At 36.8% G+C, this 20,430-nt stretch overlaps 1 protein-coding gene across 1 annotated transcript in view; it reads left to right on the top strand.

Moving 5' to 3' along the window:
- The window catches only part of EGFR (epidermal growth factor receptor), a 250,024-nt gene that overhangs the window by 179,770 nt on the left and 49,824 nt on the right, over positions 1 to 20,430 (top strand). Inside the window, exons 6-14 of the mRNA XM_007500384.3 lie at positions 126 to 244; positions 1,454 to 1,595; positions 4,092 to 4,208; positions 6,884 to 7,010; positions 7,106 to 7,179; positions 8,725 to 8,815; positions 12,510 to 12,709; positions 13,849 to 13,981; positions 19,259 to 19,349. Of these exons, the coding sequence (XP_007500446.2) occupies positions 126 to 244; positions 1,454 to 1,595; positions 4,092 to 4,208; positions 6,884 to 7,010; positions 7,106 to 7,179; positions 8,725 to 8,815; positions 12,510 to 12,709; positions 13,849 to 13,981; positions 19,259 to 19,349 (1,094 nt within the window). The remainder of the gene's footprint in view (positions 1 to 125; positions 245 to 1,453; positions 1,596 to 4,091; positions 4,209 to 6,883; positions 7,011 to 7,105; positions 7,180 to 8,724; positions 8,816 to 12,509; positions 12,710 to 13,848; positions 13,982 to 19,258; positions 19,350 to 20,430) is intronic.

Genomic DNA, 20,430 nt, shown 5'->3' with positions numbered 1-20,430 from the left:
AAAACATTTTAGTAAACATCCATTTCACCTTTGATAAGTCTAATCCAGCTAGGAAAGGACTGCCACAATCTTAAAAAAAAAAATCCCATTCCAGTGAATATCTTGTGACCTTTGCTCTTTTTCAGTGACAAAAACCATCTGTGCCCAGCAGTGCTCAGGACGGTGTCGTGGTAGTTCCCCCAGCGACTGTTGCCACAACCAGTGTGCAGCGGGTTGTACTGGACCCCGAGAGAGTGACTGCTTGGTAAGGAACTACTATGTAGTCTTTAGAAAGTCTCAATTTGTACAGAATATAAAAATAGGGCACATGTTATCTCACTTGATCTTCACCCAAACCTGCCCTATTAGTAACTCCATTTCACAGATGGGAAACAGAAGAGGATAGAAGGTAATTTGCCCAGGGTCCCCCAGCTAAGGAATGTCTGACGTAGATTGGAACTTTGTTCTTCCTTAAGCCAAATCCAGCACTAGATCCCCTTGAAAACTGCCTCTACTCTACTTTGAGATTGAACCTTCAGAGTCAGTCAGTGAAGAAGGGTTGAGGTGGAAAAAAGCCTTGATTCGCAGGGAATCGGATGACTTTGTTGTGTCATGACATCATTTTCCCACAGAGGGGTCTCCAAACCACTTTGTTTTCCTCTGTGGTAGAATCTTTTCTTGCATAGCTGGTATTCTTTTCAGATATCAATTGGACTAGATGATCTCTGAACTCTCCATTTCTGTGATCCCTTGTATTCCCTCTGGATTCCATTTTCTGAGTTAGGTTCTTTCCTATGGACCCTTCTCTGGAAGAGATAATCTACCAGAGTCCAAAAATGTGTCCTTAACTGTAAAAATTTAAATTAGTTTTTCTACAAAAAGTATTATATTTTTAGAGGTTGATTAAAGATTATTAGAAATCAAAGATACAAATCAATAAGCCACGATTCTAGGGCTGATAAGCCCATTCAATTTCACTTACTCTACATCTTGAGAGACGTGTGTGCTTAGAAGCAGAAGCAGAGAGAGCAAGTAGGCAGTACAGTCAGTTTAAATACATATTTTTTTCCCGGTCCAGGTGGGGATCTCAGGTGAGATTATAGGGCATTCTGGGAAGTGCCAAGGACTTCTGGGGATTGAAGTCTGGGGTTCAAATCTCCATTTTTATATACTAGGGCTTGGGAGGAATCAAGTGTATTTGAATTTGAAAAGAAATGGACTCTTGATAGGTTAGTTCATGAGTTTCATAATACTTCTACTTCTCGTTTAAAAAATTATCAGCAGTTCTTCTAAACATCCTAATACATAAATCCTCCAAATAGGTCAGATACAATAAAGAAAACAAAGAAAAAAAGTATTTCCATTTTCATTTGACTGATCTAGTTATCTTTTACCATAATAATGCATCTTCAGATTATATTAAAATGGTTTGTACCTAGTCTCTTATTATCATTGGTATTCCATCTTCCAATAGGTCTGCCGAAAGTTTCGAGACGAAGCCACATGCAAAGACAATTGCCCCTCTCTGCTGCAATACAACCCAACCACATACCAGATGGACGTCAACCCAGATGGCAAATACAGCTTTGGGGCCACCTGTGTTCGCAAATGCCCACGTAAGTCACAGAGCCCCAATTTTCCAAGGCTATCCCTTAACTCTCAGGATTTCCTTGCTGGGATTTCATGGTTTAGTAACTCTTCGATGCCCCTTTTCATTTATCTCATCCATTCTTTGGGAAGGTGCTTCAACGCTATTCCCCCAATGATTATAAAGGATGTACTTGTTTGTCATCATGCAGCTACCCAGAAGAAAACTAAGGCGTAATGTCCAGTGCTTCTCCTTGATGGGAAATAGAATTAGATTGGAATCTCCAGGTCACAGAATTGTTTGAGGGCCACTATCTTAGCTGTTTTTTTATGCCTACAGTGGCTACAACTGTATTCCTTAGGAAGATGACTTATTGCCAGGCTATTTTATTCAGAAATCCAGCAGTTGCCTGCCAAAGGTCTTCAGGAGTCTAATTATTAGGAAACTGTAGTAATTTGAAATGCCTCAATGTTTCCTTTTATATCCATCCTTATGAGATGATTAAATTAAAGAATTTGTAGCTAAGAGAACAAATTCTACATTGTTATCTTTCATTCTAAAGCATTCTCCTCCCTTTTATTCTTTGGGATCCTGGGATTGTCAGTGTCTCCTGAGAAGGAAAGGAAGAAGAGATGTTGGTTGAGGGGATGGTGGTTTCTCATGGAAGGTCTTTTAATATCAGTTAAAAGAAAAATAGAATCTGAGTGATGGATAAATAAATATGCAATCGGAGATGAGACAGATAGCACCATGTACTTATTGATAGAATGAATCCCTATTCTCTGCTTTCATTCATTGGTAACTCTGAATTTGACATAAAATTTCTGTTAGGATGTTAGAGAAATCCGATCCACCCTTATGCATTCTATAGATCAGCCCTATGAAGGCAGGGACCACGGGAATAATGGTGATGATGGTTCTCTACAGTGACTAGGAGTTTAATACTTATTTGGTACTGGGGACAGCTGAGTGGCTCATTGGGTTGAAAGCCAACCTCAGAGATAGGAGGTCCTGAGTTCAAATATGGCCTCAGATACTTCCTAGCTGTGTGACCCTGGACACTTTATCCCCATTGCCTAGACCTTACTGCTCTTCTGTCTTGAATTCAGTACTTTGTATTGATTCTAAAACAGAAGGTAAGAATTTAAAAAAATAAAACTTATTTGGGTACTTAAGAAATGATCATGTATGAAAATGAAAATATAAATGACTAAAGTTGAGAGAAGAGTCCAATTCACAGTAATTTAGTAGCAAACAATAACCCTTCCTTTCTTAGAAAGTAAAATTTAGATAAAGAAAATGAATTATATGCACAGATATTTAAAACTTTTAGCTTCCAGTCTTCAATTATGTATTTAGGACATTATTTTCGATAGACATGGGGGAATACAAAAGGAAGAGAAGATATTTCTCCTACATGTCTACTAAGAAATTGTTGACTAAAAATCCAAGACCTTATAATATCTACAGGGACATAATATAAGCAAATTCAGGGACTTAAGACCTCTTAAAAGCAATATTTTTTAATGTCAGTTAATAGAGTACAAAAGAGTACATTCATAGAATACAAAGTCCATGATGAGTTAAGGCCAAATTAAAGAATATTTTTAAATAAAAAATAAAAAATGCTCTATAGAAAAAAAATAAAAGAATATATTTTTTTTAAAAGTCAGGGAACTGATTATGCCAGTCTTCCTGAAAGAACTTCACTTACAAGCCTGAGATGCTAAATAAGAAATTTGTTCCTAATGAACATAATGACAACTAATATTTAAAGGACACCTTAAAGTCTGCAAAGCACTTTACATTCCATAGTTCAAGTCTCAGAACAACCTTATGAAAAAGGTACTACAAGTATGATTCTCCGAATCCTACAAAGGCAAGAAACTAAGGCTAAAGCCATTTGTCTTTGGCCACATGGTGAGTACGAGGGATTTGAACCTCAGGCTCCTAGACTCCAAGCCTGGAACTCTATCCCCCTGTGTGAACATGGATATCAAGGTAGAAGAATCACCCAAACACCATGATGAAATACTAGGGGGAATATCTAAGGGAGAAATGATCTTGTTTCAAATTTACATGATTAAGAAAGAAATCAGAAAACATATAATATCTCAAATTTAAGAAGATTTTTAAAAAAGAGAATTTAGATTTAGAGATTTTATGAATATAGTATTTAAGCTTTATATGGGCATTCTGAGGATAAAAAAAATTTAAATACTACTTATGTTATTAAAAATATTTAATATTATAAAAATTCAACTTGTTGAAATTTACACGAATATACGTCTTACTGTGACTGTTTACTATAACTTCCTATTTAACTCATTTGTTTTCATTTCTTCTGGTAAAACAAATAAATGTGTTTTTTATTATAGTCTTATGTATGAAGTAAATAACAAGGGAAGAAGGCATTGTGTCTATTCCATAGCATGAATGCTGTGGCACAAGGGAGAGCTGCTGAACTCATTCCAGAAACAACCAGCTCCGTTTCATGACCATTTTTTTCTTCCCTTTTCCTTAGATAACTATGTGGTGACAGACCATGGTTCCTGTGTTCGTTCCTGTAATGCTGACACCTATGAAGTGGAAGAAGATGGTGTCCGAAAATGTAAAAAGTGTGAAGGTCCATGTAGTAAAGGTAAGAAAGTTACAGGGGATCATAAAGGGACATTTTTCTTTTTCCTGACCCTTAAGTCTAGGTCCGCTGGAGGCTCTACCATATTTCTTTGAAAATGTCCTTTTTTTTCTTTTTTAAAACCTCATAAAATCAAAACTAAATATCTGTTCCAAGGCAGAAGAGCAGTAAGGGCTAGGTATTTGGCATTAAATGACTGGCCCAAGGTCACACAGCTTGGGAAGTTTCTGAGACCATATTTGAACCCAAGATGTCCCATCTCCAGGCATGGCTCTCTATCCACTGAGTCAACCTAGCTGCCCCTTTCCATCATTTCTTAAGGCACTATCATATTCATATGCCAGTTTGTTGACTTTTCAATTCAGTCATATCGTATTTATTAAGTGCCTCCTTGGTATCTGTGCTGTGTCCTAGGGATTCAAAGACAAAGTCTGAAATTACTGACCTGGTTAATAAAGCCAGGTATCTGAAATTTCACATAATGCAGTATAAAATTCATTTCTGCATATTAAAATGAGAACAGAGAACTGCCTGAGAAAAATCTGGGAGAATGGGAAAGAGAAGAGTAGCACAAGTTGATTGATGCATGTTATTTAATAAACTGAAGGAAGAAACTTGATTCTGCAAATCTGGAACTTTCAGGAAAGCTCCAGGCAGCATCTTCCTTGGACCACCTCCCCCACCCCCAAAGAATTTGGAAATAGGACCTTATCTAAGGGAGTGAGAAAAAGAAAGAGTTAATCTTGATGAGGACAGAGTAATTCTCAATGGTTTTCATCTGGAAGGAGGAACAAAATGAGAACTGGCCTTTTCTCTTAGTTTTGAATAATCCCTTCATCTTCCATTATGTCACAATAATCTGTTTCCACTCAGTGCCCCCTGTGCATCCTAAGATGCTATCTCAAGGCCATGAGAAGAAATGCAGGACCATCTGGCATGTGGCAAGGGCATGGAAGAAAATGTTGGATTAGAGATGCAGAAGATGATGGAAACAGATGTTTCCCACAGGAGGGCCCCAAGTTTTTGTCTCCCCAACTATCTTGCAGGAGGGATAAATTAACAAAAGATCTATATTCTGTTTTCCTTTCTCGGTGTGAAAATTCCTTCTACCAAGACATTGCAACCTACCTCTATGTCTCAGCTTGGTATTACTGTGGTTAGAGTACCAGATGAAAATCTAGAAGACCTGCCTTAAATATTTAACAGCTGTGTTATCCTAGACTAGTCACTCAACCTCTCTCAGACTCAGTTTCCTCATCTGTAAAACAAGGGAGTTGGACTTGATTGCTTCCAAGGTGGATTTCAAATCTATGATTCCATAATTCTAGGAGATAGTTGCCTGGGACTGGTGCTCTCTATACCCTGGAGTCCATGAATTCCAAAGCATCTGTGGATAGATTTTAGGGCATCTGTAAATTTTTTTTAAAATCTTTTGGTGACTGTATTTCATTATCACCTTTTTTTGGTAATCTGTTGCACTTATTTTATAAATTTAAAAGCATGATTTTAAGACAAAATCTATATAGGCTTTGCTAAATTGCCAACGGGGTCCTGAAAACAAACCTTTACTACCCTAAGGCAGATCACAACCACATCATGTCCTAGTAGACATACTTTATGCTATGTCTATCTCTGGCTTTTTATCATATACATGCATACATATATATATATATATAATATACAAATATATATGTACTTAGATATATATACATACTTATAATCATAAATATATATAGAGATGTACATATTTGTATGTATTTATATATATTTGTGTGTGTATATATCATCACATTTCTTCCTCTCTTCCTCCACTTCTCAACCATATCCTTTCTCCTTCCATTTCTTACTTCCTCCTTCCCTCCTTTCCCCTTTCTTCTTTCTTCTATCCCACCTATTCCTACCTCATCATCCTTCCTTATCTCTCTCTTCTTTCCTCATCTCTCCTCTTTTCTTCCCTCCATTCCTTCCTTGAATCCCTTGCGTCAAATAATGCCACCTTAGGATTCTTATTGATGCATGAATGGGCCATTGCTGTGAAACTACAAAATAACCAGCTGCTGTTACTGAGCAAAAGGGGAGATCTTAAAGAAACCCATCACCCTAAACAATTCCTTGAACTGGCAGCTATCATAGAATCAGTCTCATTTTACAAAGGAGGAAACTGAGACCTAATCAAGGAGGTAAAACAAATAGCCCCACATCACACTGGTATCTGGAATGCTAATCTAATGCTCTTTTCTCAGTGGTTGTAATAGAAGAAGGAAAGGGAGAATTTGAGACCCCCCTGCGCCCCCCCAATTCAGAAGTTTAGTAACATGCTCAGCTTTCATGTGCATCAAAAATTATCTGCCTGGAAGTGAAGCAAAAAGTCAGGGTTGATGTTTGACAGATGAACTTTGAAATATTGAAATGCACTAATAGAATGTTAAACTGAATCTCTCTTGAATGACCCATCAATGGATTCTTCCTCCAATATGAATAGGATTTAAAAAGTTGTGATCAGGAATCCACTGATAGCAGAACTAAATAAGGATTATTTCACATTTGACATGTATGATAAACCAAAGGCAATGAGGAAGACCCAACAGAAAAATACAAGAAAATGATTTTGAATTTCACCCGGAAAGTTATTCATGCTAAAATCCTGGATTGAATAATCATATCTTCTATTTTCATAGTTTGCAATGGAATAGGAATCGGTGAATTTAAAGATGTTCTCTCCATCAATGCAACAAACATCAAACAATTCCAGAACTGTACCATAATCAGCGGTGATCTGCATATCTTGCCCGTTGCATTTAAAGGGTAAGAAGTTTGCGGAAGGGGGCACGTATAGAGAAAGTGTGCTTCTGCTGGTGGGTCTGAGATTGCTGAATGATCAGTTTCTATGTTCGTTTCAGGGATTCCTTCACCAATACTCCACCTCTGGATCCCAGAGAACTGAATATTCTCAGAACTGTAAAAGAAATATCAGGTTGGTACAAAATCCCAAAGAGAATCATGCAGTGTGAGAGCCGGCATCAAGAGGTTATTTAATAAAAAATCCTTCTTTTTATAAATGAGAAACAGATCCAAAGGAATCCCAAGGTCACAGTGAAATGAGTATAACTAGAAATCAGATCTTCTACTCATCTTTATGACATGCTGTTCAGTAATTTAATATACAGTGATCTCTCACCTATGGCAGGAGTTACATTCCAAAGACCCCTGTGATAGGTGAAAATCCACGAAGGAGCAGCCTTATATTTATTTTATTATTTATACATATTTTAAGACTGTATAAATACTTCCCACTCTTCCATAAACCTTTTTCCACACTCTGGCTCAGTTGATGGTAGGTTAATAAGGGTATTAATTTATAATAATAATTAAGTTATTAGGTTATTAATAGGTTATTAACCTACCGTCAACTGAGCCAATCAATGTCCAGGATACAGAACACAGCACTGTGATTGCTCACCTTTCATTTCATGAGTCAATAGTGTGCCGTGATAAGTGTAACTCCACATACAGAATTAGATTATTTTTTTAACCATGATAAAATGAAGTTAGGATAAGTGAACCTTGATATAGCAAAGGACAACTGTATTCATAAACAGAGCCCATTTAATATTCATTTAATATTCATTCTTATAAATAAAATGAAAAAATCTAGTTATTCACATGTTTGAACCTAGTTTAGTCTTTTCATTAGGTTTCTGCCTCATTCTAGTAGCTGAAACAGGATTACATTCAGAGTAGTGCTACAATTAGATTCCAAAAGGATAAATTATCAGCTATTTCAACATTTTTTTATTCCTTTCCATATTTTTCTAAAGTCAAAGCATATCATTGTCCTTCCATTAAATCAGCTTCCTTAAAGGAATAAAAGTTATGATATAGCAAGGAGAAGAAGTGAAAGATAATTTTCAAGCATTATAATAAAAAGGTATACCTTGATGGACAAAGTAATCAAGGCCATCCCGGAAGTTGGACAGGGGTCTGTGAAAAGGAGATGAGACAAATTTTATCTGCATTGTAATTTTGCACTAGCCAAGCCCTGTTCATATAGAGGGAGAATGAAAGGATCTAAACCAATATTTTGCATTTATTTCTCAAGTGCAAATATCATGTCACCTTAGAATCAGATAAATGTGTGACATGTGACATCAACTTTTAACTGGTTTATTTCTAAGAAAATTATATGACCACTAGGGTCTTATCTATTTTATTGATTTAAAAAAAATTTCTGTCCTGTTCGTTTTAATCAAATTGATTCAAGGCTTATAAATTTTAAAAATTCTTTTCAAATAATAAGCATTTAGTTTTATATTTCATTTTAATTTTTTGTTTCTAATTTGTCTATTTCTCCTCTAATTTTTTTAATATAACCTTTTTTCTAATTTTTAAATGCATAGTAAATTCATCATCATCTCTTTCTTCTATATTGTTAATGCAAGCTTGTGGGAATATATTTCCCCCTTGGGGTCTGCTTTAGCTAACTCTAAATTTGTGATCCTATAAACATTTTGACTTTTAGGATTTTTGCTGATTCAGTCTTGGCCTGAAAACATGACTGACCTCCATGCTTTTGAACATCTGGAAATTATACGAGGCAGAACAAAGCAGCAGTAAGTAGCTGGAAATCCTAACCGTAGATATGCAGCAATCCATGTCAGTAAGAAGTGTGAATAAACCTTTTCCATTCCAGAAACCAGATTTTTAGGGGTCCAGCAAAGAGAGAGCAATGGAAATTGGCCAGAAAATTTAGGTGAAACTCGGTATTTAGAATCTGCTTGAATTATCCAGGAAATTGTCATTGGCTTTGGGAGTGAAATCTGACCAGTTTATAATATAGCAGGTGACTGACATTGCCAATATAACTAAACAGAAATTACTTTATAATCAATATATTCAATATGGCAGGGTGTGGGGAAAGGGCTTCGGAACTACTTTGCTAAGACATTTCAATCATTGATTATTAGAGCTGTTTGCATAATTTGACTTCTAATCATACTATACATATGTATATATATATATATATATATAAAGAGAGAGAGAGAGAGAGAGAGAGAGAGAGAGAGAGAGAGAGAGAGAGAGAGTTTATATACAATAACCAAGGAAATTTAAGTCTGGTATATTTAAAAGCTATCTCTTTCAGTCATACCTATGGGTTAGTCCATTGTCTGTTTGTTGGAATTTATTTAATTTATTTAATGCAATAAGCATTAATTAAACACCAAGACATCGTGTTAGGCACTGGAAATTAAAAAAAAATCAACAAAAACAAAAAAATCCCTTGCCCTAAGGAGCAGACCTTCACTCAGGGTATACAATATGAACCAGATAATAAAAAGAAAATCTGTTATAAATTATTTCTGCTGGGTGGAGAAAGCACCAATAACTGGACGGATTGGGAAAGATCTTCAGTAGTAGGTGGCACCTGAGCCAAGCCTGGAAGGTACAGAATGATTTAAGTAAGGACAAAGTTCTTAGCCAACTGATGATCATCTAGCTCCAAAGTATCATCAGATGTGATAAGCCCCTGGCTATATTACTTGGGAACAATAGATCCTCTCACATCCCAACAGTCTGTCTTGTGGCTCTTTGCCAGGACTGCTCCCCAGAGGTCTGATGCCAGACTGTGCTTGAAGTCTTTGCATCTGAATGGAAATGGGACAAACTCAGGACACCCAATTTATGGACAGCAAACTATGTGGACCCATTAATTTGGACTGTCCTACCTTTGGGGAACCAGCTTCTATAACACCAGAGACTTAGGTCTGGAGCAACCCACCTGCTTGTACTTGAGCTATGGGCACCTCATCTCCAAGGAACCCAGGGCTTTGCTTCTTACCAATAGCTTTCCATATTTTGCATTCAGTGATTTCAGATGGCCCATCCAACAATTTTGTATTTTATATATTTTTATGTCCTCAGTGCCTAGGACAATGCTAGGCATATGTTTGGCATTTAATAAATGTTGGTCAAATGAAAAAATGAATTGAATGAATGAATGGGGGGGGGGGTTTTCTGAAAGGTTAGGATTTTGGATTTGCTAAAACATTTCCTAAAACTATGAATTTGCTGAATAGCTGTCTCCACTCTGCTGATATTAGAATCTGCAGAAGGAAGCCTAGATCCCATGAGACAATTTTTGACCAAAATGGTGTGGCTGGTGGCATTGTATTGATACAGAGAAAAATTTGCTTGTGAGAAAATGAGAACAGCCCTCCTTTCCCAGGGTCGTTGCTGCTGACGTTAGCAGTCAGGGTGGCCAAGCAGTCTCAGGATGTTATTGTTTTACTGCTCTTTGTTAGACCTCCATGAGAGTGGTACTTTAAGAGAGCTCTTCAAGACATTCATGGTGCACTTGAGAAAAGGCACCTTCTCAGGAAGGACCCTTTAAGCTACCTTCTTGAACCTACACCTGTTCACGTAAACCCTTGGCATAACCTGAAGGACCTAGATCAACAGGATTTTGTGGCCAATTTCTGATAACAGTACTACCCACCCACACCTGCCTGGTTACTTTCATATTGCTGAATAAAACAAACTGAATATAGTAGACAAGAATTCATTATTACTTAAAAGTCCAATTGCCATGCCAAGAAGGGAATTTAGACCTGCCTTTTAGGGACTTTGGTAGCCATCTATCCCATCTCTCATGGGAAGAACAACATACCCAGCAAATGATTATCTGGCCCTTTTTTTTGAAGATATCCAATGTGGGAGAATCTCCAGAGCCTGTAAGAGAATTTAATATAATTTGGTTGATGCCTTCCCCCACAAATTTCCTATGATTTGGATAGGGACAATGGCTTATTTCTTTTGGTTTGGCACAGATTAACTTTCCCCTCTCCTTTCCTGAAAATAATAATTTTCTACTTGAAGAAAACCAAAGTTCATTTTAGTTTTGGAATTTTTTAAAGCATTTTTAATAACTCTTTAGCTAATTGGAACTTTCCTTAAATCAGGAATTCTTAAACATTTTTGGGTGTCATAAGCCCCTTTGGTAGGCTGAGAAAGCTTGGGGACCCCTTTTCTGAATATTTTGCCTACATTCATGATAGAGAGTTTAATGAAAAAAGACAAAACAAATTCCCTTCTAAGTTCACCCCCTGAAATCTATCCCTGGTTAAGAACCTCTGCCTTAGAGAATCTCGAAAGTAGATTTGCTAAGTATACTTCTGGACACATCATTTTACTTCTCTGAAATTAAGGATCCTCACAAAATAGTGAGATTGATCTCGAATGTCTCTTCTGACTGAAGAGAACATCATTATGTCTTACTCTTTCTAATCACTTGACATATCATTCAAAATAAAATAAGAATAAATCTTGATGGTGAAATTGCCCTCCCACAATCATGATCAGATCCTCCAGTGGTCTATTCTATATAAGGAGGCAATTGTATTCAAGAGGTCCTTAGTTATTTATAGAAGATTATTTATTCTACCAGAAATTTTCTGTATTCCATTTTTATTTCTTATAACCCTAAGAAATAATAGAATAGGCAGTCACCTAATTAATGCCTCTTGGGAGCAGTATGGTCAGCAATCTCTATACAAAATTATCAACTCTCTCATATATTATTCTCTTTTATAGAAAAATTCTAGGTCTTTTGGGATGGGTCACCAATCAAGCCTTCGTCAGCTAAGACCTTTGTAATGAATGAACTATTTTTCAAGTATGGGCAAGAATTATGCTAAGGGATGCAATCAGAACCTGGGAGAAGATATCAGAGAAAGGGAAAGGCTGTGAGAGCTCACTAAAGAGAAACTTTACAGGAGCAACTAGGCACCTCAGTGGATAAAAGACTAGGTTTAGAGAGATTCAAATCTAGTCTCCAACACTTCCTAGGTGTGTGTCCCTGGTCCCAATTCCTGGCTCTTATTATACCTAGTTTTGATTCTGAGAAGAAGGTAAGGGTTCAAGAAATAATAATAGCAAAGAGAAATTTTACCTACAGTCAAAATTCACTGTCATCTAGCCAGCCCAATCACTAACCTTCAGGTGGAACTAGCATGGTTTCTATTTAGATTATAAAAGATCAGAAAATTCTGACTTTTCTAGACACAGATAATAATGCCTTTCAAAGCTGTTATAGAAAATGCCAGTTTCCTACAGTCTCCAAAAGTCACAGTGTATGCCTTCCAACAGTCTAGTTCTCACTGCAACATGTGCAAAGCTGGGGGGCAGAGGGTCACCTTGAAAACCAAAATGGTTCTCGGCAATGCCATATGGTTCTTTTCAGAATTTTCTTTTCTTATAACTGATTTATGCTTCTATGTCACAGTGTTACTTCTGCTCTCTCCAATCCAGTGGCCAGTTTTCTCTTGCTGTTGTTGATGTGAACATAAGTTCCTTGGGCTTACGCTCCCTTAAGGAAATCAGTGATGGGGATGTCATCATTTCCAAGAACAGAAGACTCTGCTATGCAAACACAATAAACTGGACGAAATTGTTTGGAACAAAAAGTCAGAAAGCCAAAATCACCAACAACAAAGATGAAAGAGAGTGCCGTAAGTGAACAGCTTTTGCTCTAGGGAAAACTGAATTGTCCCAAGTGGAATGGTTTGTCTTTGTGGGCTTCCTTTGGCTGGAGGACTTCAATAACTGCTACTCAAGGATGTTGTTCATATATGAAGGTAATTCTACATCCTCTGAGGGGGGATCCTTTTGAATATTGGTAAGGTTGATTGGTTATGATTCAGACAAACCTAATATCCTTGCTTAGATGCCCAAATCATCCTTCAGGCTTTAAGTAAGAATGAAAGAAATCATGGAATCCATGATCACAAGTTTATCCATCTATTTACATGATCTAGACTAGAATTGTTTTTCTTCATTCTTATCTCGGTTGAGTTAATCAAATAATGAGCTTAAGGGAAGATAGGTGGCTCAGCGGATTGGAAGCCAGGCATAGAGATGATGAGTTTTCAAAGTAATGAAAGTAATCAATATTGAAATTAAATATATAAATGAAGTAATTTCTATACATTAGTCTATTTTCTATTCTAAAATATTTCCATGACTTTATTATTATTATTGTTCTTCTTTTAGGTATAAGAATCTGGCTCAATTTCCTCAACTGTAAAATGGGAATAATAATTTGAGCACCTATTTCCTAGAGTTGTTTGAGGAACAAATGAAATACTATTCATAAAGCACTTAGCACTGTGCCTAGTAGAGTAGCTGTTAATAATAGTTATTATTCATCATTAGAATTGTCCAAACATAGAATATACTATCCTTGCTGAATTCCTGCAAGATGAAACTAGATGTCCACTTATTGAAAATTTTTGGTCAGGTGTTTAAGAACATAAAATCAAAAAGCAAAAGCTAAAAGAGACTTCAGAATATTTACTTATATTTCATAAAATAATATTAATTAAATGTAACACCCTCATTTAAAAAAAAAAAGAGGAGACTGAGGTAGAGGAAGTTTTAGGGAACTTGCCCAACTAAGCATCAGAGATATTTGGGGCTATATGGATTAACTCTAAGATCCTTTCCAACTATGAGATTCCATGAAACACTGCACAACACAGAGAACATAGGATTCGTGTCCTAAAGCAACTAAGGTGCTTCAGCCCCTCTGAATGATGATCGCTTTTGCAGATTGTTCAAGAAACCTTGAAATTTCCTTTATCTTCCTCAGGTGCTCTGGGTCATGTTTGTCATGAGTTATGCTCATCTGATGGTTGCTGGGGTCCAAAGCCAAGCCACTGCTTGTCCTGTCGCCATGTGAGTCGTCACAAGAAATGTGTTGAGAAATGCAACATTCTGGAAGGGTAAGACATATTTCTTTGGATTTCTCTGTTACGACCAACAAGGGAAATATTCACTTTGCAGATTCATAGTTATTTATTTTTCACTAGTAGTCAGCAAAATCTCAGGAGTTCATGACTTTCCCATAAAATAATAGTTCATTTATATCATCCATCAAATTACTTTTCTCAAAGCAACTCATTGAAGTCTGTCGTGCAAATTCTAGGCTCCTTCCTGTTTTTATCTGTCATTTCTTCCCTATGTTGAATTGCCGGTATAGAAACTACCTCCACCAAAGTAGGCACGTTGTTAGTGTGGTTAAATACAGGCAGACCAAGTTTAGGTTTTCCTAAGTTTTACTGATTCTTTACCCATATTCACACAACTACTAAAATGTCAGCGTTAGAGTTTGAACTCATCTTCTGAAATAGTCCTCTTTCCACTACACCCTGCTACCCTGCCTATAATAATAATATATAATAATAATAATAAAATAAATAAATATTTAATATATTTATATATAAATATATTAAAAATAAAATAATAAAATAACAATAACAATAAATAGCATTTACACAGGTTTGGGGGTTTGCGAAGGATTATCTAATTGATCTAATGACATATTATCTAATTTGATACTTTCAACAACCCTCATTAGAATCATGATCTTAATTGGAAAAGACCTTATGGAAATCTAAACCATCTTAGAAAAAGGGATCTAGTCTACATCCTACTTAATAATGATGTACCCTATGCCCAAAGACTTCTAGTGAACCCATTGCCCCTTGATGCCACCTAGACTATTTGGAGAACTATAAATGTTACAAAGTTAGGAACCTGAGTGGGTATATCCATTTGCATGACTAATTTATAAATTATTTCCAAGATTTATAAGAACTGATAAATGGAGCTTCTGGGTATCCACACACACACACACACACACACACACAGTCATCTGAGTTTAGTCCCAATAACTGAAGGATTAAGGGTCTTGCCAAAATATATCTTGCCATGAAGATGATTTTGGGTAGCCCTTGTCTACACATGTTAATGCAATTCATGCATATTTGTGTTCGTGGGTGACCAGACAAGACACGGAATTCTTTGTTCCTTGCTACCCTTCAGTTTGGGGCACAAACACGTAATCTCAGGTGCATCCTATCAAGACCTATCACCCCCTTGGGATTAATCTCACAGCTCTTAATGACAAAGCTGTTTGTGAACCTTAAAGTACCATAGAAATAGAAAGGTCTTAAAAATTATTATTCTCCTGAGGATGGCAGGTTTACACTCATTATAATCCAACCTAAAACAAGTCCAAGTAGTTGAGTGGGATCCTATTTCCTCTTTATTTATCCTCCTCCAGTTACTTCTTGTTCTTGTTGTGAGGATCAGATGAGAAGATGCATGGATGGGAAAACACTCTGTAAAGTGTAAAGTGCTATAACAAATGTTGAGAACTATCTTTGATCTCAGCACATTCTCCTTTGCCACCCTTGGCTTACGAAATCAAAATTAGGGAAAGCTTATGTCCTCTGTTGGAGAAACCCTGAGTTTTCCCTGTGCCTTGAAGAATTGACATCTTATAGAATCTCAATCACATACATATTATCATCTTTATTTATTTATTCATGCTAATTCTGATGCAAGACTCTTTGTTAAATAATTTTATTTGAGATGCAAAACAAAATGTTCTGCAAATACCACAGGATCATGTTTCCCCACTTAGCCAGTCTTCTGAAGAAGATGAATTCTTCAGGCATTGGCTTCAACTTTCAGGATGTTCCATTTCCCCCTTCTAGGATCTGCTTTCCATTCATTATTTCTCAAGTCCTGCTTCTTTTAAATTTCTGGTTTTTGTTTCATCATAACCTTCTCAAATGCAATTGCCCACTTCCAAATTTGAATCAATTTGCAAGGTTTGAGAAAGTGGGGTTTACTCTCTGTGGACATCAACTTTCTGGGTACATGTTTGCTGACCACCAAAACAGCTGCTTAATCTAGTCATTACTGTATAATCAAAAACTACATAAATTTGGGGTTGGGTTGTCTGCAAAATCAATCAATGCAGGACAGCTAGGAAGCTCAGTAGATAGAGAGCCATACCTGGATGTGAGAAATCATGGATTCAATTCTGTCCTCAGACATTTCCTACCTGTGTGACTCTGGACAAGTCACTTAACCCCCATTCCCTAACTCTTCTGCCTTAGAACAAATTATAGTATTGATTCTAAGACAGAAGATAAAGGTTTTAAAAAATAATAAAATATATCACTTCATCTGGATTTAAGAATTTTTCCTTGAAAATTGTAGTGGCGAGAGTTTCATAACCAGATTTATGTGTTGCATATTTCTTTGTAGGACCTTGGTCTGACAAGAGGGAGAGTGCATCTCCCTCCTCCATTGTTCTTAGTCTTAGGTCTACACATGCAAAAAAAAGATTCATTTTTTAGGCAGAACTTGTGCAAACTATCTGAGGAAAGGAAAATTTATGTTATTTTTAACGTCCATTTTCAACCCATTACAACATTTAGTATCCCTTGTTATTTCCCTTTTCTGTGGATCAGTTTTCTCCTCAATAAAATGAGGAGTTTGGACCACATGGCATATAAGTAAAATCCCCTCTATCTTTGACATTCTTTAGAATTTTTTTAACAGATTGACTCTAAATCTCTTACTGCACATTAAAATCATAATTCTTCACTTGGCAAAAAAAAAAGGAAATTTAGGTTCTAGAGTAACAAGGGACCTAAGAGGATCTAGACCCATTCTTTTTTCTTAAAGACGAGGTAGGACATTCACAGGAAGCTGATGTGGCTTCTCTGATGTCACATAGCTACTAAAGAGCATAGCAGAAATGGAGAACTTCAGTTATTATCTTCTGAATAATTATGCTTCATCTATCTAAAGAGAATCATTGTCATGGAGTGAACAATGGTCTAGTTTTAGTCAGGAAGACAGGGCATTAAATCCTGACTTTGACTCATAATAGCCATATGAGCATGGGAGAATTACCTTATTTTTCAGGTTCTCAGATTATTCTTTAAGAATTGAGATTTCTTTCAGTGGAAAGAGTTTCCATAGTGGGAGGTAGGATATCACCACTTCTCCCCCAATAGTGAAAAAAAACAAAGACAATTATTTTCACCCCAACAAGTAAATATTAGACTATAGAATAAGGCTTTAGAATCCCTGATGCTATATCGATACCTTCTAGTCTTTAGTCAGGACCATCTGAATTTCCTTGAGAAGTCAGAATAATGTTGATGTTGATCTCAACTATGAGAAGGCAGTAATAAGCATTTAGAGCCAATCAGGACCAAAGCCATGCATACATTTCAGATTTAATAGACTTTCCCAAAGATTTCACATCATCCCCAAGTGGCATTCATACAAATTCTCATTCTGGCTGCTTGTAAAATCCTTAGAAAAGTAAAAATGCAACCCTGAGTTAGAATAACTCATTTCATCATTCATTGGAATAAGAAGCAAAACATGCCTACAGAACACACTAATACTGTGGGAACTCTGCAACTGACTAAACATCATAATGTTTAACACCTTTTGGGTTAATCCAGTTGGAAACCCCAGAGGCCATTTTCAAGTTACAATTGGGAAATTAGGAGCCTGGAAGCATAAGTGGATGGATATAAACATAGAGTTCAAGAAGATGGTATGAAATACTGGAGAAGGCAGAAGCTCCAATCTTCTTCTTCGCCCAGATTTCTTCTGATCTGGACAAGATGTAATCAAGTTGATGTTCCATATTCTGAATCATACCCAGAATGCAGAAGGTGGGCGAAAAACAAAGATGAGCTCTTCCCCATTGGGATTATTACCTTTGCAGAGAACTATGCTCAATTAGTATATTGTTAAGTGCTAACCTCAAGGAAGGAATGTTTGCATGGCCACATTGGGAAGTATAAATACTTCCAGCATGCAATTCTTATCAAGAAATCATGGTAACCGAGGCTAATTGTGTAACATTTATGGTAGCCTGACTGGAGATTTTATACTACTATATAGCAACATATCATTCAGTAACTGGTACCTTCGCAAGAAAACTTCCTTCACCATTTGCCTACAATAAGAGAAGAGATGAATTTGAGTGTCAAATCATGAGGGGATTTGATTTAATGAATACCAGTTGCCTCAAATGAAAGTGCTTCCTTACAATATGAACCATCTGTGCCAAATTTACATGTTTAAGCATTTATTGTATGCTGCCTAGAGCAAAGGCATGGACTTAATCAACATTTGCATTTCACTTTTCTTAACATCTGTCATTACCATTGCATTTTTTCAATTGGACATCAACTTTTTCCTCAACTGGCATTAGAACTTACTTGAAAAAAGTCTCTAAATAAAATTTCAGAGGTTGGGGCAGCTAGGTGGTCCAGTTAGAGAGCCAGGTCTGTATATGGGAGGGCCTGGGTTTAAATCTGACATCTGACAATCCTAGCTGAGTGACCCAGAGCAAGTCACTTAACCCCAATTGCCTTCCTATTCTTCTGCCTTGGTACCAATATTTAGCATTGATTCTAAGATGCAAGGCAAAGGTTTAAAAAAGAGAGAACACAACATTTGGTGGGTGGGCCAATAAAGGTTTAGAAGGTAAGAATTTTTTTTAAATTCTTAAAAGTAAAAAAAAGGGGGGGTGACTCAGTGGATTGAGAGCCAGGTTCTGGGTTCAAATTGGGAAAGTCCCTTAATCCCCATTGCCTAACCCTTACCACTCTTCTACCTTAGAACCAATACACAGTATTGATTCCAAGATGGAAGGAAAGGGTTTATTAAAGAAAAATCAGGAGTCAGAAGATAGTCCCCTCCCAAACTGCATCTTATTAATAATCCTTTAACAATACAAGGTTAATACACCTCAATCTGCTTCCTCCTCTCCAATTCTACAGTTAATGTTTTTCTACTTGTAACTTTCAAATTATGTTAATATTTTCCTGCATTATTTAAAAAAAATTCCTCTGAGAAATGTAGGAAAGATGTTTCATTTTAATTCATTGTTATGGTTCTCTTTAGTACACAGGCAACAAAGGGACCATTGATATGGGCATAGTCAATAAATCTAAAGCAATACTGACGCCATTTTTCTTTTTGAACTTACACCTGTTTGACCTCAAATCAATACAACAAAGTTTAGCTGGGTTTCTATGTTAGGTCACATAGGAGATGGCTTTCCTGCATATAAATGGAAACCTTCCATCTGAGCAGATCAGGAAAGGAAAACTCTTCCAGGGTGACAGTTAGTATCACTGATTAGTTTTCTTTGTTTCTTCTTCTCCCAGAGAGCCAAGGGAATATATGGAGAATCTGAAATGTATGCAGTGCCACTCTGAGTGTCTGCCTCAAGTGATGAATCTAACCTGCACTGGACCGGTAAGGACCTTCTTTGATGCCCTCGTCTCACACATCATAGAGAAAAGAGAACAAGAACACCAGAAAAAGAGCAAACCTCTTTCTCTATTTCTTTAGACAGTCCACTGGTCATAATTCGCCTCTAAAGAGGTTACTTGCAGAATAACATGGTTAGAGGCATCCCCTGGAAGCCTCATAGTAAAGACTAACTAGAGTGTTCTAGGACTGCTGCTGGGTAGTAAAATTTCATTTGCATTCATTTTCTGAGTTCTCCCTTCCTGGTCTAATTCTGAGCCCACACTTGTACAATAAACAGACAGGTTCCTCTACTCGCTTTCTCCTAAGGAATTCACTGACTTGGAATATTAATTGTATTAGGGATTCATAAATATTCTGAGTGACTCAATTTAGGGTGGACAATAGAGAACTTCCAAAGGAGGGCAGTCAGGGTGACATTGAGTCCATGCCACCTGAGGGTCAGTCCAAGGAACTGGGTATGTTAGGATGTTAGGCTCTACATAGAGAAGGAGAGAGAGAGAGAGAGAGAGAGAGAGAGAGAGAGAGAGAGAGAGAGAGAGAGAGAGAGAGAGAGAGAGAGAGAGAGAGAGAGAGAGAGAGAGAGAAAGTCAGCAGGGGGCACAATGTCTATCTTCAAGAATTTGAGGGGTTGCCTTGTGGAGACAGGATTATGTTTATTCTATTTGATTCCTCCAATGAAAACCAAATTAAAAAAAAATTGGGAGTGGAAGACATAAATTTAGGCTTAATGCAAGGGGGAAATTCATGAACAATTAGAGCTGTCCAAAATTGGATGACCTGACTTGAAGTAGTAGGTTTCCCCTCATTGAATGTCTAAGCAAAGGCAAAATGATCATAGGATTTAGAAACTAAAGGGAATTTAGCGACCATCTGGTCCGACCGATTCATTTTAAAGATGAGGAATCTGATGAGAGATCAAGTGACATTTTGCATGGTGGTGAAAGAATTCAGAGCCAGGCCCTCTGATTCCAAATCCAGTGAGGTCTTCCCATGATTCCATATTGACTCAGTATCTGGGTTTGAATATGTAGCATCCTTATTTTCTTCCTTCTTAGGATAAAAT

The sequence above is a fragment of the Monodelphis domestica genome, chromosome 7, assembly GCF_027887165.1.
Source record: "Monodelphis domestica isolate mMonDom1 chromosome 7, mMonDom1.pri, whole genome shotgun sequence".
Taxonomy (NCBI): Eukaryota; Metazoa; Chordata; class Mammalia; order Didelphimorphia; family Didelphidae; genus Monodelphis; species Monodelphis domestica.
Note: the sequence above shows the minus strand (reverse complement) of the source record. Positions and strands in the feature narration are given on the sequence as shown.